Raw genomic sequence first — 24,721 nt, forward strand, 5'->3', positions numbered from 1 at the left:
CAGATGGCTCTCCAGTATCAAACTCCAGCCGCTCATCCAGTCAGATTAGTTCAGCCGGTTGTTGCGGCACATACTGATATTGGGCTAGCTATGTCTTTCGAGGCTTTGTGGAGATTGGACAGGTTTACCAAGCTCTTCCCAGTTCATTTCAGTAGTGCTACTTCAGAGATTATCCCCAAGAGTATCTTGACAGCTATCATGAGGTGCTACGCAACATGGGTATAATGGAGACCAATGGGGTCGACTTTGTTGCATTCCAGATGACTAGTTCTGCCAAGAAATGGTGGAAGGATTATTTGTTAACCAGACCAGCTGGGTCGCCTGCTCTTACTTGGGACCAAGTATGAGAGAGGAGCACCGTCATTAGTTCGAGCATCTCCAGCAGGGCAGTATGATTGTTACCAGTATGAGACCCGTTTTGTGGATTTGGCCCGTCATGCGCTTCTTCTGCTTCCTACCGAGAGAGATGGGGTGAAGAGGTTTATTGACGGACTTGCTCAGCCTATCATATTACAGATGGCTAAGGAGACTGGGAGTGAGATTGCATTTTAGGCAGCTGCCAATATTGCCAGGCGAGTCGAGATGGTTCTTGCATAGGGAGGTCAGAGGTCTGACAAGATACCTCGTCATTCTGGTGGGTTCAGCGGTGCCTCATCTAGAGGCAGGGGTACTTTTGGTAGGGGACATCCTCCCAGGCCGTTTCATTCAGCGTTTTAGGCATCCCATAGTATTTTAGGGAGTCGTGGTCCTTATGTACCTAATTTTGTACAGCCAGCCTACAATGCACCACCAGCTCCTATCAGCGCACCTCCTATTCAGAGTTATTACCGTGGTCATCTGGCCCGTTCGGGTCAGTCTTAGTATTCACAGCCACAATACCAAGATGGATGTTTCGAGTATGGTGGTTATGGGCATATCAGGAATACCTGTCCGAGATTATTGGGCGTCCCGCCATAGCATCATGGTTCTCGTGCCATGGTTCTGGGACTAGTTGCTGCACTGCCTGCTCAGCCAGCCAGATGCAGGTGTCAGGCAAACAGAGGTAGAAGCCAGGCTGTTAGAGGTGGAGGTTAGGCCGTTAGAGGTGGAGGCCAACTAGCTAGAGACTGTCCCAGGGACGTAGTTCAGAGTGGTGGGGCCCACCCCCGATGTTATGCTTTTCCAGTAAGGCATGAGGCTGAGTCATCCGATGCTGTTATTACAGGTACTGTTTCAGTTTATAGTAGAGATGCTTCAGTTCTATTTGATGAGGGATCTACTTACTCATATGTGACATCCTATTTTGCTTCATATTTGGTTGTGCCTCGTGATTCTTTGAGTGCTCTTGTGTAAGTGTCCATACCTGTGGGGGATGATATTGTTGTAGATCGTGCTTATCGTTCGTGTGTGGTCACCATTGGGGGTCTTGAGACTCGTGTAGATCTTCTACTTCTCGATATGGTCCATTTTGATGTCATTTTGGGTATGGATTGGTTGTCACCTTATCATGCTATATTGGATTGTCACGCCAAGACGATGACCTTATCCTTACCGGGGTTGCCTCTATTATAGTAGAGAGGGACTCCTGGCCATCCTACCAACAGGGTTATCTCTTATATGAAAGCTCGGCGTATGGTCGAGTAGGGGTGTCTAGCGTATTTGGCTTATGTCCGCGATTTCAGTGCGGAGGTTCCTTCCATGGATTCAGTACTAGTTGTTTGTGAGTTTCCAGAGGTTTTTCCTGCACACATGCCGGGGATGCCACCCGACAGGGATATAAATTTCTGTATTGACTTGGCTCCGGGCACCCAGCCCATTTCCATTCCGCCATACCGTATGGCCCCGCTAGAGTTGAAAGAATTAAAGGAACAATTGCAAGATTTGCTTGATAAGGGGTTCATTAGACCTAGTGTCTCACCCTAGGATGCACCTGTGTTGTTTGTGAAGAAAAAAGATGGATCGATGAGGATGTGTATAGATTATCAACAGTTGAACAAAGTCACCATCAAGAACAAGTATCCATTGCCGAGGATTGATGATTTATTTGATCAACTTCAGGGTACCAAGGTGTTTTCGAAGATTGATTTGAGATCTGTCTACCATCAGTTGAAGATTAGGGCATCTGATGTCCCTAAGACAACTTTTCGGACTCGGTACGGTCATTATGAGTTTCTGGTGATGTCTTTTGGGTTGACAAATGCCCCAGGAGCATTCATGGATTTGATGAACCGAGTGTTCAGGCCTTATTTGGACTCCTTTGTGATCGTGTTTATTTATGATATCTTGATCTACTCCCACAATCGAGAGGAGCATGAGCAACATCTCAAGATTGTACTTCAGACTCTAAGAGCCAGCCAGTTATATGCTAAATTTTCAAAGTGCGAGTTTTGGTTGGATTCAGTTGCTTTCTTGGGGCATGTTGTATCAGCAGAGGGCATTTAGGTAGATCTTAAGAAGATTGAGACAGTTCAGAACTGGCCTAGACCCACTTCAGCTACGGAGATCAGGAGTTTCTTGGGTTTGACGGGCTATTACCGTCGATTTGTGGAAGGGTTTTCATCTATAGCAGCCCCGTTGACCAGGTTGACCCAGAAGGGTGCCCCGTTCATATGGTCAGACGAGTGTGAGGCGAGCTTTCAGAAGCTCAAGATTGGTTTGACTACAACGCCGGTGTTGGTGTTGTCCACAAGTTCAGGATCTTATACGGTATATTGTGATACGTCCCGTATTGGGCTTGGTGCGGTATTGATGTAGGATGGCAGGATGATTGCATATACGTCATGGCAGTTGAAGGTTCATGAGAAGAATTACCATGTCCATGACTTAGAGTTGGCAACCATTGTTCATGCGCTGAAGATTTGGAGGCACTATCTTTACGGCGTATCGTGTGAGGTCTTCACGGATTATCGAAGCCTTCGGTATTTATTCAAGCAAAAGGATCTCAATTTGAGGCTGAGGAGGTGGATGGAGCTATTAAAAGACTATGATATCACTATTTTGTACTACCCTAGGAAGGCCAATGTGGTGGCCGATGCCTTGAGTAGAAAGGCAGCGAGTATATGCACCCTTGCATTTATTCTTGTTGGTGAGAGGCCGCTTGCATCAGATGTTCAGACTTGGCCAACTAGTTTGTGAGGTTGGACATTTCAGAGCCCAGTCGTGTTCTAGCTTGTACAGTCACTTAGTCTTCCTTGTTTGAGCGTTCAGAGATCGACACTATGACGACCCTCATTTGTTGGTCCTTAGGGACACAGTGCGACACAATGGTGCCCAATAGGTTACTATTGGAGATGACAGAGTCTTGAGGATGCAGGTTCGTGTTTGTGTGCCTAATATGGATGGACTTCGTGAGTTGGTTCTTGAGGAGGCCCACAGTTCCCGGTATTTTTATTCACCTGGGCGCCGCCAAGATGTATCAGGACTTGCGGCAACATTATTGGTAAAGGAGTATGAAGAAGGATATAGTTGCTTATGTAACTCGATGTCTAAATTATCAGCAAGTAAAGTATGAGCATAAGAGACCCGGTGGTTTGCTTCAGCATATAGAGATTCTTGAGTGGAAGTGGGAACGTATCACTATAAATTTCGTTGTTGGACTCCCACGGACTCAGAGGAAGTTCGATGCCATTTGGGTCATTGTGGACAGGCTGACTATGTCAACGCATTTCATCCTTGTGACAGTTACCTATTCTTCAGAGCGGTAGGCAGAGATTTACATCCGCGAGATTAACCGTTTTCACGATGTGCTCGTGTCTATCATTTCTGATCGAGGTACGCAGTTCACCTCGCACTTCTGGAGGGCAGTACAACGTGACTTGGGCACGCGGGTTGAGTTGAGCACAACGTTTCATCCTTAGACGGACGGACAGTCAGAGCGCACTATTCATATCTTAGAGGATATGCTGTGTGCATGTGTTATAGACTTCGGAGGATCGTGGGATCAGCTCTTGCCCCTTGCAGAGTTTGCCTACAATAACAACTACCAGTCAAGCATTCAGATGGCTCCATATAAGGCATTATACGGTAAGTGGTGTCGGTCGCCAGTTGGGTGGTTTGAGCCGGGGGAGACTCGGTTATTGGGTACATATCTAGTACATGATGCCTTGGATAAGGTCAAGATTATTCAGGATCGACTTCGCACAGCTCAGTGTAGGAAGAAGAATTATAACGACCGCAAAGTTCGTGATGTTGCATTCATGGTCGGGGAGAGAGTGTTTCTCCGGGTATCACCCATGAAGGGTGTAATGAGGTTCGGAAAGAAGGGAAAGTTAAGCCCTAGGTATATCAGACCTTTTGAAATTCTGGCGATAATGGGAGATGTGGCTTACAAGCTTGCCTTGCCACTAGAGTTATCAGTAGCTCATCCGGTGTTCCATGTGTCCATGCTTCAGAAGTATCACGGCGATCCGTCCCACGTGTTAGATTTTAGCTCTGTCCAGTTGGACAAGAATTTGACTTACGAGGAGGAGCCGATGGCTATTCTAGACCGGCAGGTTTGACAGCTGAGGTCTAAGAGTTATCCTTCAGTGCAAGTGCAGTGGAGAGGTCAGCCCATTGAGGTAGCTATTTGGGAGTCCGAGTCATATATGCGGAGTAGATATATACATCTTTTCACCAGTTCAAGTACCTTTCTATGTCCGTTCGAGGACGAACGGTTGTTTTAGAGGTGAAGAATTTGATGACCCGATAGGTCATCTTATATTTTAGAACCTAATTCTATGTTTTGAGGTCTCAAAAACCTCATTTTAGCCTTCCTTGATTTGCGCGCGCAGTCCGGGTATTCTTCCGGAAGGTTTATATGTTAAAAACTGATAAAAATAAGAATTTTTGCCTTAAAAATTAATTTGAGTTGACTTCGGTCAACACTTTGAGTAAACGAACCGGGATCCATGTTTTGACTGTCCCGGTGGGTCCGTATCGAAATATGGGACCTGGGCGTATGCCCGGAATCGAATTCAGAGGTCCCTAGCTTGAGTTATGAATTTTTGTTAAAAACTTAAAATCTGAAAATTTAATGGTTTTTAAGAATTAACTGATGTTTGGAATTATTGATACCGGGTCCGTATTTTGGTTCCGGATCCCGGTACAGGTTCACTATAATATTTATGACTTGTCTATCGAATTTGGTGAGAAACGAAGTTGATTTGACGTGATTCGGACGTTCGGTTGTGAAAATAGAAGTTTTAAAGTCTTCTTGAAAATTTTCTTTGATTTGGTGTCCGATTCATAGTTTTAGGTGTTATTTTGGCGATTTGATCACGCGAGCAAGTTCGTATGATGTTTTTAGACTTGTGTGCACTTTTGGTTTAGGGCCCCGAGGGCTCGGGTGAGTTTAAGATAGACTACAGAGTGAAAAATTGGACTTAGAGCATTGTTGGTGTGCTTCAGTTTTATTGTAGGCCTCAGATCTCGCAATTGCGACCACTGATGGGTTCGCATTTGAGAAGAGTAGCTGGGAAGGCCTGAGTTCGCATTTGCGAAGAGGGACAGGGGGAGACAGTGATCGCAAATGCGATCAAATAGTCGCATTTGCGAAGATCATTGTTTGCAATTGCGAACGATTATTCGCATTTGCGAAGAAAGTATAAGTGTGGAGAGCTTCGCATTTGCGATGGTTTCTTCGCATTTGCGGGGTTCGCATATGCGACATTTGCACCTGATCAAATATGACTTATACGAGATTTTTGGTTCATTCTTCAAATTTTGAAACTCAAGAACCCTAAAGGTGATTTTCAACTAGTTTCTTTCAATCTTTCACTACTTTTCCTAAGATTTCAACCTAAAATCTAGGTTTTTCATTATGGAAATTGGGGGTTTGGGTAGAATTAGGGATTTTTGCATAATTGGATTTCCAAATAAATTATATAATCGGGCTCGGGGTGAATGGGTGAATGGATTTTGGTCCGAACCTCGGGTTTTGACCAAGCGGGCCCGGTGTCGATTTTTGACTTTTTGGGAGGAAATTTGGGGAATCTAATTTTATGCATTGTAATTGATTTCTTTAGCAATATTTGATTTTATTGAGTCGTTTGTAGATAAATACGAGTAGTTTGGAGGTGGATTATAGAGGAAAAGCGGTAATTGAGCATTGAGTGGCCTTTGGAGCGAGGTAAGTGTTATGTATAACCTTGAATTGAGGGAATTGGGAACCCTTAGACTATTTGCTATGTGAAATTCATGTGAGCGGCGTATATGTGAGGTGACGAGTACTTATGCACCGCCAATTTATCTCTTTTCCCTGTTTCTCCCGTTTTTCTCATATTGTCTCTTTCCCTGTCTTAATTGTTACATACTTTACTGGTGTTCCCATGCCTAATTGCTACGTGTCAGACATTGTTTCCTCCGGTTAATGATATTAGTTCTTCCATAGTTTCATTATTTCATGTTATTTGCTTAAGCTGGTTTACCGGTACCTTTCTGTTGTAGGTTCTGAATTGATCTCGTTGTGTAGTATTATTTATGTAGATTTTCATGGTGTACAAGTTTCCTATTTGCTTCGGTTTGGAGTTTAAGTATTGTGAAGTGTTTCTGTGATTTAAATTATGAAATGTCTGTACATACTGAGTAATTAATATTGATATGGTAGGATCGGGTTGCACGCCGCAACATGAGGAATAAGGGTGATATATTGAGGTGGAATAAGGGTGAATTTATATTGTACGGTGGGAACGGGTTGCACGCCGCAACAGGTGTAATAAAGGTGAGCTATGATTGTGTTATTGTGATACGGTGGGAACGGATTGCATGCCGCAACAGGTGTAATAAGGGTGGATTGTTTGGTGGAATAAGGGTGAACTATGATTGTGTTATTGTAATACGGTGGGAACGGGTGCACGACGCAACATGTATAATAAGGGTGGATTGTTTGGTGGAATAAGGGTGAACTATTATTGTGTTATTATGATACAGTGGGATCGGGTTGCGCTCCGCAACAACCTATGTGTTTATGTTTCCCTGAGCTGTGTTAGCCTTACGGTATTCTCTTTTGCACTTAAGGATCGGTAATTTCTTAACACTGTTGATATATCTCCAGGAGTTATTGTATTTCTTGCAATTTACTGCTTTCTTCTATGATGTATTTCCTATTCTCCTTTTATTATATATACTGCGTATAAGTTGTAGTGTGAGTGACCCACCTTAGCCTCGTCACTACTTCGTCGAGGATAGGCCCGGCACTTACTAGTACATGTGGTCGATTGTACTGATACTGCACTTTGCACTTCTTGTGCAGATTTTGGTGCTGGTCCGAGCTGACCGTGAGGTTAGCTGCTGGATTCATCCGACAGGAGACCCAAGGCAGATCTGCTGGTGTCCGCAGACCCTGGAGTCCCCTTCTAGCCATTGCATATTACTGTTTCTTTCCTTTCAAAAACAGTTGTATTTCTTTCGGACATTTACCTGTAGAAATGTTTTAGAAGTTCGTGAATTGTGACTCCAGATCCGGGTAGTAGTAGTATATATATATTTAGTCTATTGTATACTTCCGCAATCATTTTAAAACTCGTTTTAGCTTATTTGCTGTTATTTACTGAAATGTATAAGAAATCGCTTAATGATTCTCTAACGTTGGCTTGCCTAGCAAGTGAAATGTTAGACACCATCATGACCCAGACTAAAAAGGAAATAGGTTCACATAAATTGAAACGGAGGGAGTATAACATTTGACTAGTTTCGAGTCGTTTGGCACCGAGTTGAGGCTTTTTGACGAATTTAAGAATCAGAGGTGAGCTAACCTTGTAAGAGGGAACTCATCCCTTGAGGTGTATTTTGTTGTGAATTACTTATGTGGGGAGCTACATGCGCACTAGGTGACGAGAGCCCATGCGTAACTATATTCGATGTGATGTCCAGATAGTCTTAGATTTACATCATGTCTTGTTTGCACTGTTATGTTGATTATGCATATTAATTATTTTGAATAGAGCTGAGATTAAGAATTTTTAGATTTAAAGTCTCTAGTTTGGATTTCTTATGTTTGGGAAGAATTGAAGAATTTTATAATAACTCTGATAAATCCATGTTCACTCGCGTCACAAGTATTTCTGCGAGCGAGGTAAATTTCCTCTACTCTCATGGGAGAGGATCATTCACCTCGGCAGGTTAATAGATGCATCTATGGTTTGTGTCATTCGACCCTCGACAGTGCACACGATATATTTCTGGATCGGGCCGTACGACTTCGGCATAAATCGTGCGTGATAATACTCCGAGCCTAATTATACTTGGTATTAATTTATGGCTTGAGCGGTTATAATTATTTAAATGATAGGAATTGACTTGTAATTTATTATTAGTGAAAGAATTATTATTCACTGCCAGTTACTGAGTTGTATTAATTATTTACATAATTCTCACTTATTTATAATTCCTGCAATTTATTGTTAGCCTATAGTAAGTGTCGATGTCGACCCCTCATCACTACTTTTTCGATGTTAGACTAGATACTTATCGGGTACATGTTGTTTATATACTCACGCTACACTTCTGCACTAACCGTGTAGGTTCTGAGGCAGTTGCATCTGGTGGTTATCCCGACGCTCACTCCTGATACCCCGAGACTTGGCGGTGAGTTGCTTCCCGAGCCCATTTTGCAGCACCCAAAATATTTTTTTTGTGTTTTGTTTTCTGTCTACTTTATTTCAGGAAGTAGCTTAGTGGTTTTGTATATTCTACTAGTAGCTCATATACTTGTGATATCAGGTCTTGGAATTTCGCTAGTAGACACTTGATGGTTTTGAGTATTAACTTCACCACATTTGTTCTTATAATTGTTTACACTTCATTTTACTAAACTTCTCACCTCTCATTTATTTAATAATTAAAAATCAACTATTTCTAAAATGTTAAAAGAATAAACACGTGGTTAGTGCACCGTTGGCTTGCCTAGCGGCGACGTTAGGTGCCATCACGACCTGTAGGGAAATTGGGTCGTGATAATATGGTATCAGAGCACTAGGTTCACGTAGGTCTCACAAGTTATGAGCAGGCCTAGTAGAGTCTTGCGGATCGGTGCATAGACGTCCGCACTTATCTTCGAGAGGCTATAGGGTGTTAGGAACCTACTCTTTTCTTCATCTCTTATTGTGCAGTTGATGTTGTGCTAAGTATCATTCTCTTATTTTCTCACAGATAGTGAGAACGCACACGGAAGATGTACCCGATCATGGAGGGGCTGCTCCCCTTATTGCTAGAGGCCGAGGCAGAGGCTGAGGGAGGGCTCCAACTAGTAGTAGAGGATGAAGGCATCTTAGAGTTGTTCCAGTCATGCCACTAGTGGATCCAACAGAGAATCCAATTATTGAGGAGTAGGGCAAGGTGCCTGCAGCAGAGCCAGCCTCGGTGGATTTCACGTCCGCACCGGGATTCTAGGAGGTCATGGGCCGTATGCTGCGATTCATGGATTCTATGACTCAGGCTGGTTTATTTATAGTAGACCCATACACTTATTAGGTGGGAAGGGGAGCATAGACCCCTAGCGCTCAGGCTCCAAGGCATTCAATTGTCGTATATCAGACCTCGGGAGCACTACCCATGGGTGGAGCTCAGCCAGTTGTAGCAGCTATACCTGAGCGTATACGAGCTGCGGCCGGTGATCTACAGAGGCTATTGGACAGATGGACCAGGCTACATCCTCTTGTCTTTAGAGATGAGCGACATGAGGACCCCCAAGACTTTATTGATCGGTGCAGGGACAAACTTCACAACATGAGGATATTGGAGTCTCACGAGGTGGACTTTACCATAATTCAACTGGAGGGCAGGGACCGTAGATAGTGGCAGTCTTATCAGGTTCTCTTCCCGTGACCTGGGATCAGTTTATACACCTATTCTTGGACATGTATATTCCACCCTCTCAGACGGAAGAGTTATGATTTCAGTTTGAGTAGCTCCAGCAAGGCCAGATATCGGTGACCGACTATGAGGCGAGATTCTCTGAGTTGTCTCGCCATGTACTTATGATACTTCCAACCGATGAGGAGAGGGTGCATAGGTTTGTTGCAGGTTTGCACTCTGGTAGCCAGGCCACTATAACCCGAGAGGTTGAGATGAAGACTTCTTACGAGCTATTTGTGGAGATAGCTCATAGGATCAAGGGTGTTCGTCAATGGGGCCGAGAGCAGGCGACGAATGATAAGCGGTTTCGATATTTTGGAGAGTTAAGTGGTGCCCCGGCTGGGGGCAGGGGTCAATCTAGCGGGCCTACATATTTCTGGTCTGACCTTCACGAACAACTTTCTTTCAGCTACCAACTTCAAAGCTTGATCTCATCTCTCTTCTTTTGAAAGTTTAGTACTATTATTATTGGCATGGAAGGAGTTCCAGCACCGCCAACTCCTCAGGGTGTTCTAGTGCGACCCTATTTTAGCGCCATGCCAGAGAGTTCCTACCGGCCACCATATATTCAGGGTTCCTCCAGTGGGTATTCAAGATATCAGGGTCAGGCATTCGGTCAACAGTCTACCGTTCCAAGGGGTTATTATGAGTGCGGGGATCCTGGCCACATGAAGAGGTTTTGTCCCAGACTTCAGGGCAATGTAGTGCAACAGGGACATCAACCTACGATTACAGCACCCGCTGCCGCACCAGTCGTCCAGCCGCCCAGAGGCGGAGAGCAGGTGGGTAGGGGCCGTCCTAGAGGTGGAGGTCAAACATGTGGAGGCTAGTCAGGTGGCGCTCCGGCTATATTCTATGCTTTTCTGGCCAGACCATATACAGTGGCCTCAAATGCCATTATCACAGGTATTTTTTCTATCTGCAGTAGGGATGCTTCGGTACTATTTGATGCAGGGTCTACATATTCGTATGTTTCATCTCTGTTTGATCATTTCATGGGTGTTACTCGTGAGTACTTGGGTGATCCTATTTATGTGTCCACACCAGTGGGTGATTATGTTGTTGTGGATCGAATCTATCGGTCCTGCATTGTTACTTTCTGTGGTTATGAGACCCGAGAGGATCTTTTGTTGCTCGATATGACCAACTTTGAGGTCATCCTGGGCATGGATTAGTTGTCTCCATATCATGCCATCCTTGATTTCCATGCCAATATTGTTACCTTAGCGATACCAGAGTTGCCTAGATTAGAGTAGGGTTCGTCTGTCAGTACATCTAGTCAGGTTATCTCCTTTCTGAAGACTCGACACATGGCCGAGAAGGGGTGTTTGGCTTATCTAGCTTAGGTTCGGGATACTGTTGTAGAGACTTTGACGATGGATTCAGTGCTCGTGGTCCGAGAATTCTCCGATGTGTTTCCTTCTGATCTTCCAGGCATGCCACCAGACCGTGATATTGATTTCTGTATTGATTTGGCTCCAGGTACCCAGCTTATATCTATTCCACCGTACCGCATGGCCCCGCAAGAGTTGAAGGAATTAAAGGAACATCTTAAGGAGTTGATAGTAAAGGGGTTTGTCATACCTAGTGTGTCACCTTGGGGTGCACCGGTGTTATTTGTGAAGAAGAAAGATGGGACTATGCGGATGTGCATTGATTACCACCAGTTGAACAAAGTTACCATTAAGAACAAGTACCCATTGCCGCGTATTGTTGATTTATTTGACCAGTTTCAGGGTGTTAGGGTGTTCTCCAAGATCAACTTGAGATCGGGGTACCACAGTTGAAGATCCGGGATTCGGATGTTCCGAAGATGACTTTTTGGACTAGATATGACCATTATGAGTTTCTAGTGATGTCCTTCGGTTTGACTAACACCCCAACATCGTTTATTGATTTGATGAACCGGGTGTTCAGGCCATATATTGATTCGTTTGTCATTGTCTTCATTGATGTTATTTTGATCTACTCACATAGCATGGAGGAGCACGAGCAACATTTGAGAGTGGTACTTCAGACCTTGCAGGAACATAAGCTATATGCTAAGTTCTCCAAGTGTGAGTTCTGGTTAGATTATGTTGAATTATTGGGACATGTTGTATCAGGTGAGGGTATTAAGGTAGATCCCAAGAATATCGAGGCGGTTCAGAATGTGCCTCGTCCTACTACAACGATCGAAATCAGGATTTTCTTGGGGTTAACATACTCTTATCGCCGGTTTGTAGAGGGTTTCTCATCTATTGCAGTACTTTTAACTAGATTGACCTAGAATGGTGCTCCTTTTCGATGGTCCGATGATTGTGAGGCGAGCTTTTAGAAGCTCAAGACTGCATTGACTTCTGCACCGGTGTTAGTATTGCCCTCTGATTCAGGGATGTATACTGTGTATTGCGATGCCTCACGTGTTGGTTTGGGCTGTATATTGATGAAGGAGGGTCGAGTTATTGCATATGCTTCACGCCAGCTGAAGCCCCACAAGAAGAATTACCATGTACACGATTTGGAGTTGGCCGCGATTGTTCATGCTCTCAAGATCTGGAAACATTATCTTTATGGGGTGTCTTGTGAGGTTTACACCAATCATCGCAGCTTGCAGCATTTGTTCAAGAGGAGGGATATCAATTTGAGGTAGCGCATGTGGCTTGAGTTACTAAACGATTATGATATTACCATACTTTATCATTCAAGCAAGGCTAATGTAGTTGCGGATGTCTTGAGCAGAAAGGCGGAGAGTATGTATTTTTTGGCATTCATTTTAGCAGAGGAGAGGCCACTAGATTTGGACATTCGGTCCTTGGCTAACAAACTTGTAAGGTTGGATATTTCAGAGCCCAACCGAGTTTTTTCATGCGTCATCGACCCAGTCTTCACTATTCAAGCAGATCAAGGCTCGCCATTACGACGATCCGCACTTATTGGTTCTCAAATAGACGGTACTACAAGGTGGTTCCAAAGAGGTTACTATCGGTAAGGATAGTGTTATGTGGCTACAAGGTCCTCTATGTGTCCTGAATGTTGATGGCTTGAGGGAGAAGATCATAGAGGAGGCACACAGTTCTCGGTATTCTATCATCCAGGTGCTACGAAGATGTATCGCGACTGAGGTAGCATTATTGGTGGCGGAAGATGAAAAAGGACATAGTTGAGTATGTAGCGAGGTGCCTTAATTTCCTATAGGTTAAGTACGAGCATCATAGGCCAGGTGGCCTCCTCCAACAGATGGTTATACCTGAGTGGAAATGGGAGCGCATTACTATGGATTTCGTAGTTGAATTACCGCAGACCTTGCGAAAGTTTGATGCAGTTTGGGTCATTGTTGACAGGTTGACCAAGTCAGCATACTTCATTCCGGTTGTGACCACGTATTCATCAGAGAGGATGGCCCGGGTTTACATCCAGGAGATTGTTCGGCTGCATGGTGTGCCTGTTTCCATCATATCAGATAGAGGCCCTCGATTTACTTCACACTTATGGAGAGCAGTACAGAGTAAGTTGGGGACCCGGGTAGAGCTCAGCACAACCTTTCATCCGCAGACCGACGGGCAGTCGGAGCGTACAATTCAAATCTTGGAGGATATGCTCCGAGCATGTGTGATTGACTTCAGAGGGCAGTGGGATCTATTCCTGCCTTTAGCCGAGTTTGCTTACAACAACAGTTATCAGTCCAGCATCGAGATGGATCGATTTGAGGCTTTATATGGTCGACGATTTCGTTCGCCCATTGGATGGTTTGATCCCGGCGAGGATAAGTCATATGGTACTGATTTAGTGAAGGATGCCTTGGAAAAGGTAAAGTTGATTCAGGAGCGACTTCACCCAGCACAGTCTAGACAAAAGAGTTACGCGGATCAGAAGGCACATGATTTATCATTTATGGTGGGCGAGAGGGTTCTCTTGAAGGTCTCGCCGAGGAAGGGAATGATGAGGTTCGAAAAGAAGGGCAAGTTGAGCCCAAGGTTTATAGGTCCATTTGAGGTGTTGAGGCGAAATGGGGAGGTTGCTTATGAGCTTGCTTTACCTCCCAGTCTATCTAGAGTTCATCCGATTTTTCACGTGTCTATGATCTAGAGGTATCATGCCGACATGTCGTATTTTTTAGACTTCAGCACGATTCAACTAGATGAGAGCCTGGGCTACGAGGATGAGCCAATTGGCATTGTTGACAGGCAGGTTCGACAGCTGAGGTCCTAGAAGATTTCTGCAGTAAAAGTTTAGTGGAGGGGCCAACTAGTCGAGGAGGCGACTTGGGAGGCCCAGAAGAACATACGAAGTAGATATCCACACTTATTCGACACTTCAGGTACAATTCTAGACCCGTTCGAGGACGAACATTTGTTTAAGAGGTGGAGAATGTAATGACCCGACCGGTCATTTTGCTTCCTAGATCTCCGTTCCCTTAAATAAGACTCCCCATATGTGCTTTTACTGTTTTATGACTTGCAAGGATGGTTAGTTCGGAATTTGGAAAGGTTCGGGTTGAAATCGGAACACTTGGTTCCTTAATGTTGGCTAAAAAGGGCTAAGTTTGACTTGAGTTAATATTTTGGGTAAACGACCTCGAAACTGGGATTTGACGGTTCCAATAGATTCATATGATGATTTTGGACTTGGGCGTATGTTCGGATAGGGTTTTGGATGACCCGTAAGCGTTTCGGCGCTTAATGTTGAACGTTGGCATATTGAAGGTTTAAAATGTTCTTTAAATTTGGTTTGGAGTAGGTTTTAGTGTTATCGAGGTCCGTTTGGGATTCCGAGACTGGAAATAGTTCCGTATGGTGATTTAAGACTTGCATGCAAAATTTGGTGTCATTCCGACTAGCCTAGGTATGATTCAGCGTGTTCAAAGCAAGTTGGAAGAAGTTGAAGTTCATAAATTGATTCAATTTGGTTTGCGGTACAATTCTTAGTTTTGGTGTTGTATTCCGCGTTCCGAGGGTTCGATCAAGTCTGTCTCATGTTTATAAACTTGTTGGTATGTTTGGATGAGGCCTCGGGGGCGGACGATGCACATACCGATTTAGAGCTAAAAAGGGCCGCTGGTGCACCAGTTCTGGTGTGCCCGCACCTGCGAGGTTTTGGCCGCAGGTGCGAGCCCACATATGCGAGCTCTTGGATGCAGAAGTGGCTTTGGAAAATTGGCCAGTGGTCCGCAGAAGCGGAGAAGCACGGACTGAAATGGCGTCGCCTCTGCGATGAGTAGCCCACAAGTGCGAGGGGACCCACATATGCGCTTCACCATCCGCAGAAGCGGGACCGTAGAAACAGGATCCCGTCCGCAGAAGCGAAACCAGCCAACCTAGGCATTTCCGCAAAAGCAGACCTTGTTCCGCAGAAGTGGTGCCGCGGATGCAACCCTGTGACCACAGATGCGGAAGTCCTGGAGGCAGAAGGCTTAATTTAATACGGGACTTGAGCCATTTCTAACATATTACTCTCATTTTTGGGCGATTTTGGAGCTTTTTGAGAGGGATTTTCACCTAGCAATTTGGAGGTAAGTTATTTCTATCAAATGTGAGTTAAATACATAGATTATTGGTAGATTTTAACATGCAAATTTGTGAAAATTATTGATTTAGATGAAAAACCTAGGTTTTGATGAAAAATGAAATTTAACCACGAAAATGATTATGGAATGGGATAAAAATTATATATTTGAGTTTGTAAGGTTATGGGTAATAATTTTATTGAAAAATTTCCGAAATCCGGACATGTGGGTCTGGGGATAAATTTTGGGAATCTTCCAATTTGGGTTGGGTAATTACTCTAATAGTTAAATTATGAACTTTTAAACATGTATTGACTAAATTATATAACATTTGACTAGTTTCGTGTCGTTTGGTGTGAATAACTAATTTTTGACCACACCTGAATTCTATACTATTTTAGTGTAAATATTTCTTTTCGGTCTAATCTTGATATTTTAAACTTGTATTTTACTCTTAATAGGTTTTATTTAAAAAATAAATAAATTTAAAAACTACAAAAATACTCACATTCTTACAGTATAAATTTTATTTCAAAAAAAAAAAATCAAAATTATATTTATGTACTTGTACATGGTATCTTTTAATTAGAATTTTAATAAGTAAGTTATAGAATCTTTCTTAGTGTATTTATCTTGGAGTAAAAAAGTGATTGTTCAATATTATTATTTTTATAATTAACCTTATCTTTTGAAGTGAAGGATAAAAAAAGAAGAAAAAAAACATAATGAAGTTAGATAAGTTTGTTAATAAACTTCCCCCTTCACATCCTTCCCTACTTCACATCTCTCACGTCACACGATCTACACACACAATCATCTGCACACACATTATGCATAATCAACAACTCACACAATGCACTATATAATACACTCACTTTTAGCATTTAAAAGGGGACGAAAGAAAAAAGAAACTATTGAGTAATTAAGAAAGAAAGAGAAAGAGAAAATAAACTTAGAGTAGCTTAAAACAAGAGTTTGAAATCGGCAACTTCTTCGCGTCAAAGCGCCGCATTTAAGTTCGTCATCTTCACATTCAAAATAAGTAGCTTTCTTTTACTCCTTTTAATCACTAGTTACTGGTTTTAGCCACAAAAAAAGTAGCTATTCTTCACCGAAAACCACCTTGAAATAGCTGCTAATCCAGATCCAATAACTATCTCAAAAATCAACCACAAACACCCGTTAAACCCAGCAAAAATAGCTACGAAAATGACCTAAAAACAATCCCCTTTTCGCACAAAAGGAGCAGCTCCAAAGTTGAGTGAAGCGAGGTTGTCGAGTCTTCGATTGAGATCTTGTTCGAGATTCACGATTCCGATCCCGTAAGCTTCGTATTGATATGTTCTAAACAGACGTGACTAGTAGTTATTGAGTTTTATATGTAAAATTTCATTATAATTCGAAGAAAGTGTCATATTGAGGTGCATTCTTAATCCTTCCTCTATTGGTTTTGCCCCTTTTTAATTCGTATATGGTTTCTGCCATAAGATTTGGATGAACGATGATACTTTTTCCTTATATATATATATATGAAATATCGTTGCAGATTTTATTATAATAGCTTACTTGGTTTAAATCTACTAGTAATTGGTCTAAATTGATAAGTGTGCCATTTTGATTACGTAATTGGGATGTGTAATGATCTTATGGTTTCATTTTATTATTTTAAATGATTACTAATTTATAGATTATCGCCTGGCTTGTTTAATAATTAAAATTTCATAATTATCAAATGCTTCCACCAACTTAGATATATCAGCTATCTTGCTAATTCTCCTTAATTAAATTTTACACTTCATCCACAAAAGACTTTCGTAACTCATGACCTCACAATAATTTTAAATGTAACGAAAATTAACAATTCATGAATATGTTAGTGTGCTTTTAGGAACACTCTTAATTAATAAAATTATCGTGATTATGTATACGTTCGCGTGACATAATTACGATTTTCAAATTTAAAACTAAGGTATGCGTTCGCGCAACTTTGGGGAAAATAATCTTAATAATAATAAAGTGTTATCGATTGTGTACACGTACTCGTGACATGATTTTGACATACAAAATAAAACGAATACACGCACATGCGGTACGTTTCAAGATAATTCCATAATTATAAATATAAAGTAATCTAAAAGCGGTAAAAAGGTAAAAATGTACATAAGCTTTAAACACATAAGATATTTCAGATAATTAAGTCAAGTATGAATTATTAAGCGACCGTGCTACAACCACGGAATTCAGGAGTGCCTCACACCTTCTTCTGAGTTAACAGAATTTCTTACCCGATCTTCTGTGTTTCGCGGACCATATTCAGAGTCAAATTTCCTTGGATTGGGATTAATAAATTTGATGATTTGGAACACCGAAAATACATAATTCCAAGTGGCGACTCTTTAAAATTAAAATAAACAATCCATTTTCAAATAATGTCACTTAAATCAGAAAAATGCTTTTCCCCGAAAAAAAAGAGGTGTGACATTTGGCATCTACTTGAGGCTTTAGGACGGATTTGAGGACCGGAGGTGAGCTTGAGAACAAGGTAAGTCTATTGCCTAACCTTGTAAGAGGGAACTCACCCCCTTAGGTATATTTTGTTGTGAATTACTTATGTGGGGAGCTGCGTACGCACTAGGTGACGAGAGCCCGTGCGTAGCTATATTCCATGTGATGTCCGAGTAGTCTTAGATTTACATCATATCTTGTTTGCACTATTATGTTGATTATGCTTATTAATTGTCTTGAATAGAGCTGAGATTAATGATTTTTAGATTTAAAGTCTCTAGTTTGGATTTCTTATGTTTGGAAAGAATTGAAGAATTTTATAATAACTCTGATAAATCCATGTTCGCTCGCGTCGCAAGTAGTTCCGCGAGTGAGGTAAATTTCCCCTACTCTCATGGGAGCAGACCGTTCGTCTCGGTAGGTTAATAGATGCATCTATGGTTCGTGTCGTTCGACCCTCGGCAGTACACACAGTATATTTCTGAATCGGGCCGTACGACTTCGGCATAAATCGTGTGTGATAACACTCGGAGCCTAATTATACTTGGTATTAATTTATGGCTTGAGCGGTTATAATTATTTAAATGACAGGAATTGACTTGAAATTTATTATTAGTGAAAGAATTATTATTCAATGCTTGTTACTAAGTTGTATTAATTATTTACATAATCCTTGCTTATTTATAATTCCTGCATTTTATTGTTAGCCCATAGTAAGTGTCGATGTCGATCCCTCGTCACTACTTCTTCGAGGTTAGACTAGATACTTACTGGATACATTTGTTTATGTACTCATACTACACTTCTGCACTAACCGTGCAGGTTCCGAGGCAGGTGCATCTGGTGGTTATCCCGACGCGCACTCCTAATACCCCGAGACTTAGCGGTGAGCTGCTTCCCGAGCCCGTTCTGCAGCACCCAAAGTCTTTCTTTGATGTTTTGTTTTTTGCCTATTTTATTTCAGACAGTAGCTTAGTATTTTTGTATATTCTACTAGTAGCTAATACACTTGTGACACCAGGTCTTGAAATTTCGCTAGTAGACACTTGATGGTTTTGAGTATTTACTTCACCACATTTGCTCTTATAATTGTTTACACTTCATTTTACTAAACTTCTCACCTCTTATTTAATAATTAAAAATTAACTAATTCTAAAATGTTAAAAGAATAAACACGTGGTTAGTGTACCGTTGGCTTGCCTAGTGGCAACGTTGGGTGCCACCACAGCCTGTAGGAAAATTAGGCCGTGACATCTTCATCTTCTTCTGTCATGCTGAGGCCCTTTTTTAACAAGTCGCTTGGGATTGATATTCCTTGGTAACAATAATATAGAGATAATCCGATGAAATTCATCTATTTGTTTTTTGGTTTTAATTATTTTGATTGCGATTGGTTAAATTTAATCTGCAATATACATATGTTTTTACTATTTTTCTTCGCTCTTTGTTTCTTTGAATCGATCCGCGCATCGCGCGAGTACATATACTAGTTTTTAATAATATTAGAACAACAATTGGAATTTTGACTACGAATAATTTAAGAATAAAACTAATAATCCATGCTAAATTTACAAGATATTATTAGATATTCTTCCTTAATTAGGATAGGCATACCATTGTGGGGTACTTAAGATAAAACATACACATTGCCTTTGTAAGGACATAATAATCAGACCTCAAGAAAAGGATCTAGATATTACCATTTACTGTATAGAGTAATGTAAAAGAGGTTAGTAAAAGTTCCCATAACCATGGTTAAGTCATCAACTTGATAAGGAACTTTATTTTATTTGAACATGTAAAACAGTTGGATATTTGTCAAATATTCTGAGCATATAATTATTTAATTATTTGCCTCACACTAAACAAGTAAATTAAAAATTCCGTGAGCTGAGCTGGTCATCTATAACATGGGATTATTGGAAAGGCAGATAGTGGTAATGACTTCTTTGATCATTTCGTTATCTTTATTAATTCTTTTTTCCGGAGGAAAAATCCAATTCTTCAAATTATTTTGCAGGGACGGGCCATCAACAGATTTAAGATTATAAACTAAATAGGATATTGTTTAGAATTTGTAAAAATGACACTAGATAACCACTCCAAATGGCTGTTATTTAGAAATTAGTCAGTGCGTTCTAAATTTCAGTTTTTCAAGATAAAAATGTCCTGAATTGTCCCGAAATTAAGATTTTTAGTTTAAAATTTCAGGACAAAATAAGTACTGACTAATATCTAAATAACATCCCTGATAATGACTATCTGCGTACCTGCCTCTTAGAATTTTGCAGAAAATTAGTAGGCGTTTGGACATGAATTCCAAAAAAAAATTCAAAAATTTAGGTTTCTATTCAACAAAAATTTAAGGCCATGTCACATTGCTTTGATTGGAGGTCTCACAGCAACTCCCTCTTATCAACCTTAGGAAGTAGAAGGCCATCTATTTCAACCAAAGAGATGTTAGTTTCAACATGCATCTAATTATTTGATTAAGAAAAGGTATTATTCAGGAGTAAAATGATAAAAGACTATCCAAGTGTGCTTAAACTTTGAAAATATGAAAATACCCTTCCTTTTATAGACCCTTCCTTTTTATATATAATCATCTTATATATAGAATTTGCTTATCTAGTTAATTTAGATTCATTTTATATGTGTACGATTCATTAAAGAAAAATTCGCTCCATGTCCGGGATTTCTTTTATTCCCAGAGCTTGTTTAGAATGATCTTCAACATAATACATAATACTATTATTTTTTGTCTTTTCAACGTTCATATATATATATATATATATATATATATATATAAAATCTTTCATTAGCCAAACCACAAGTAACAACTGTATTGTTTGTCATCGTTTCATGATATCATGCACCAACAATATGAAAAATAAACTTGTAATATTATTAAAAAAAAATAAAGTTTAAAGTAAAATTATTATATATAAAAGGTAGGGTTGCAGATAAAATAGAATCTATATAAATCTATATAAAGCCCGGCAATACAAACCTAACGTCGTGGCATCTCTCAAATACCAAGGTTTCTATTTATCTCTTTTCTTAGAGCTTTGTCTTTTTAAATAAAGAGAAAATCTTTTTCGACTGAGAAATAAACTGTCTCGTATTTTTGTAAATTCCATCGGTTACAGTCATGTATCAAGGCAGAAACCCCCATCAGTCGCTTCTCCTTACATGCCTTTCGTAACAGTCGCTAACTCTCCCTCTCTTAATTACCATACTTGCTTTCTCTTCAATCCTCTGTGTTTTATTACTCAATTCTGTTTTTCCAATCGCCACATAGGAGTTGTTTCTCTCGATTCTCAAGGTAAATCTCTTCTTTATGATTTTGAAACATAGTTATTCTCTTTCATGTTTAGTTTGTTTTCTCCGCGTTCTAACCAGAGGCGGATCCAGAAATTTAATTTTATGGGTTCAAGATTTAGACTCTAGGATATACCTCAAGGTACTATACAATAATAATCGAATGAAATACGAACAATGATATTTAATATATATGTAACAAGTACCGAACCATCTAACCTAATATATGTTCAATAAATATCACCATTACAATTGTACCCGACGGGTTGTCATGTTTTGAAAATGATCAATAATCGCATCATTAGGTACACTTTCAAATACTTTATCTTCTATATAACAAACTAAACAGTCATTCAAAAATTCATCACCAATTCTGCTACGCAAGTAATTTTTGATGTACTTCATTGAAGAAAAAGCTCTTTCTACTGTTGCAGTAGCGACCGGCAATATCAGACTTAACTTCACAAGCAAAAACACAAGTCTCCAAGTCTTGTACAAATCTGTTTCAACTAATGTTTCTGAAAGATCTCCAAGTCCTTTCAAGTTAGAGAAATCATTGTCTTCTTTCACAAAGAGAATATAGTTGTCAAGCTCGTAACTGAGATCTTCAAGCTTTGAACCACTGAACTAATGAGGATAAAGTGTAGCAAGTTTTATAATTCTGTCTTTATCATAATTTACAAAAGAATTATCCGGACTCAAACTAGCCATACCAAGAAGTAGATTACTATTCACTGCATCAAAACGACTGTTAAGCTCCGAAAGTTGCAAATCAATAACAGTATTAAAAGCTTCGACACGCAAATGATGAGAATATGTAACACTTGAACTCCTACGCTTTGACTTTCCAAGATGATAGTTCTTATCCATTTCAGGGATCACAATATCATGCTTGGAACAAAATGAAGAGGCGTCATCTATCAATGATTCCCATTTAGATTCTCTCTATCACTTGCAATTGCCTCTTGGCGAAACCAACAAGCTTCATAGCATTTACAATATCCTGATCTTTTCTTCGCAAAGCTATATTCAAATCATTTGTGATTGCTAATAATTTTAACATCAAAAATATCATATGCACAAACTCAAAAGATCTTATGTCATTTACTAGACTTTTTGCCACTGATCTCTCAAGATAATTTACACCCTCACTTGCAAGAAACTCAAGTACATTAATGATTGACGAGAATAATGCAATAAAATTACGCACTGTCTTAAAATGAGAACCCCATCGGGTATCACCTGACCTTTGGAGTCCAAGTTCTTGATTTAGTCCACTTCCTGTATGAACTTCACCAAGCACTTGTAGCTCCTCTAGTTTTTTCGCCTGATCCTCTCGTAGCATATTCCTACGCTTAAAAGAACTTCCAACAATATTCAAGACATTAGCAACAATATCAAAAAATTTATCTACATCATAATATTTTTTTGCAACGGCTACAAGAGTCAATTGCAATTGATGGGCAAAGCAATGTATACAATATGCCGAAGGATTATCTTTCAGAATTAAAGTTTTAAGACCATTGATTTCTCCTTGCATGTTACTAGCTCCATCATAACCTTGTCCCCGTATTTGAGATGGATTCAATGAGTGCTCTAAAAGCAAATCATAGATTGCTTTTTGTAATGACGATGAAGTTGTTTTTTTAACATGAACAATACTAAGGAATCACTCAATAAGTTTTCCCTCTTTGTTGACATACCATAGAACAAGAGCCATTTGTTCCTTATGAGAGACGTCCTTAGATTCATCAACCAAAATTCCAAAATAATCTCCATTTAAATCTTCAACTATTGCTTTAATTATTTCTTTCGCACAAGCATTCACGATCTCTTTTTGGATATTTGGAGCAATCATCATGTTATTTTGTGGAGCACTTTGTAGCACAACTTTTTTCACTTCATCATCTCTATCTGCATACCATTGTAAGAGTTCTACAAAGTTTCCTCTTTTAATAGAAGTTTCACCTTCATCGTGGCCCCGGAAAGACATTCCTTGTTTTAAAAGAAATTTTGCCACATCAATCGAAGCATTCAACCGAACTCGATAATCACTTTTAATTTTTTTAGACTGCTTGTCAAAAGAGGTTAGAATTGATTGCTCTTGATTAATTAAATCTCTCATCATCATAAAACATCTATTGTGAAGACTATTCACCTCTCCAATATGTGCGTTAAGCCTTTCTGTAGCTTTATTCCAAGCTCTAAAACCATTCTTTGTGAAAGAATCCCCAACTTTTCCATGTCCTCCATGCTCATTTTTAAACAAGTAACAACATAAGCAAAATGCTGCATCAACTTTAACACTATATTCTAACCATCCAGAGTATGAAGTGTTAAACCATTCAAGATTAAATTGACGCATAAATCCACCAAAATCTCTTTTTGGAAAACTACAATTATGAGGTTGACAAGGTCCTTGTTGAATATAATATCTTCTCACTCGGTCACGTAAATTCGGAGGATACTTTGAAATTTGCTTTCTTTCTGCGGGATCAGGTTCAAGATTCAAATTCAATATTTTTTTCTTTGTTTGAGACCGCCGAAGGATTGAGATTGTCATGAATAATTGGACATGAAAAAGAACTCGGCATAGGAGGACTAGAACCAGAACCAGAACTTTGAGGAGTTGGAATAGCCTTGAAAAATTTCGTGATCATATCCACACTCACTAAAAAGATCCTAAAAATCACAACAACAAAAAATTACGCTTCAAGGTGTAATTGAAACTTAATCCAACCAAATTAATATTTCAACAACTTAAGTACTTATGAAGTTGGAGTTAATATGATACAATATCCCTAGGCCTAAAAGTAAGATTAGTTTAGGAAAGGATTGACTAGTAATTAAGTTGATATAAAAAGTTAAATTTAAATTCATTAATTTACTTAAAGTTTAATTATTATTTGAATTATTATATCTTAAACTTCTCAATGTAAGGTTCACATTTCACACCCTTTCTATAGTACATAGAGCAGTATTTTCTTAGGAGACAAGTTGAATCAAGACAAAACCCATCAATACAAAGCAATCTTATCATCTCTCTATTCCTTGTTTCTCTAACTATTTTCTATAAAAATAAGCTGAACTGCTTTGTGAAAAGAAAAAAAAAAAGACAAGATCAAAAGTCAAAACACATCCTTTTAACCAAAATGCAAGAACCAAGAACAACAGTGGCAAATCTTGTAACTTATAATTAATAAATATTATTGCATTATTATTGACAAAGAGCAATAGAGGCATACCAGCAAAACTAAAAAAGAGGATTGATTGCAGACTTGCAGTTTATGTCCAAGAAGAACTGAAGAAGAGCCTTTGCTTTGATTCTTTTGAAACCCTAGCTTTAAAAATTTGGAAACCGTGAACCTTCTGAAAATGAAAGGTTTTGATCTCTTAAAGTTTTGTGAAGACCAACTTGTTTATAATTATTAAAAAGCCCCACAAGTTAATGAAGTACACATTAAAGAATAAAATTAATTAGGTGGTCCTCATCTTTTAAGGATAAGAAACGGACCTCTTTAAATGAGAAGGGGCAAAAAAAGCCCATAAGTAACAAAGAAGTCAAACAGTAACTTAAATAAAATTGCAATAAAAGTT

The 24,721-nt window shown here is 39.9% G+C and overlaps 4 protein-coding genes and 1 long non-coding RNA gene across 5 annotated transcripts; 1 reads left to right on the forward strand and 4 right to left on the reverse strand.

Moving 5' to 3' along the window:
• Window positions 1–9,510: 9,510 nt before the first annotated feature.
• LOC138891998 (uncharacterized) lies at window positions 9,511–10,643 on the forward strand. The gene is made up of 3 exons (XM_070175690.1): window positions 9,511–9,708; window positions 9,867–10,192; window positions 10,271–10,643. The coding sequence occupies exons 1-3, from the start codon at window positions 9,511–9,513 to the stop codon at window positions 10,641–10,643; spliced, it is 897 nt and encodes a 298-aa protein (XP_070031791.1).
• A 10,727-nt stretch (window positions 10,644–21,370) lies between these two features.
• LOC138891999 (uncharacterized) lies at window positions 21,371–21,994 on the reverse strand. Its single transcript, XM_070175691.1, has 2 exons — window positions 21,806–21,994; window positions 21,371–21,751 (listed from the first exon to the last, which is right to left on the reverse strand). The coding sequence occupies exons 1-2, from the start codon at window positions 21,992–21,994 to the stop codon at window positions 21,371–21,373; spliced, it is 570 nt and encodes a 189-aa protein (XP_070031792.1).
• A 64-nt stretch (window positions 21,995–22,058) lies between these two features.
• LOC138892000 (uncharacterized) lies at window positions 22,059–22,664 on the reverse strand. The gene has a single exon (XM_070175692.1). The coding sequence runs from the start codon at window positions 22,662–22,664 to the stop codon at window positions 22,059–22,061; it is 606 nt and encodes a 201-aa protein (XP_070031793.1).
• Window positions 22,665–22,793: 129 nt separating this feature from the next.
• Window positions 22,794–23,249, reverse strand: LOC138892001 (uncharacterized). The gene has a single exon (XM_070175693.1). It carries the CDS (start codon window positions 23,247–23,249, stop codon window positions 22,794–22,796), a length of 456 nt encoding a protein of 151 aa, XP_070031794.1.
• A 165-nt stretch (window positions 23,250–23,414) lies between these two features.
• Window positions 23,415–24,499, reverse strand: LOC138910802 (uncharacterized). Its single transcript, XR_011415956.1, has 2 exons — window positions 24,370–24,499; window positions 23,415–23,806 (listed from the first exon to the last, which is right to left on the reverse strand). It is a non-coding gene; the product is annotated as an uncharacterized lncRNA (long non-coding RNA).
• Window positions 24,500–24,721: the final 222 nt, after the last annotated feature.

Source organism: Nicotiana tomentosiformis, chromosome 5 (genome assembly GCF_000390325.3).
Source record: "Nicotiana tomentosiformis chromosome 5, ASM39032v3, whole genome shotgun sequence".
In the NCBI taxonomy this organism is placed as follows: domain Eukaryota; kingdom Viridiplantae; phylum Streptophyta; class Magnoliopsida; order Solanales; family Solanaceae; genus Nicotiana; species Nicotiana tomentosiformis.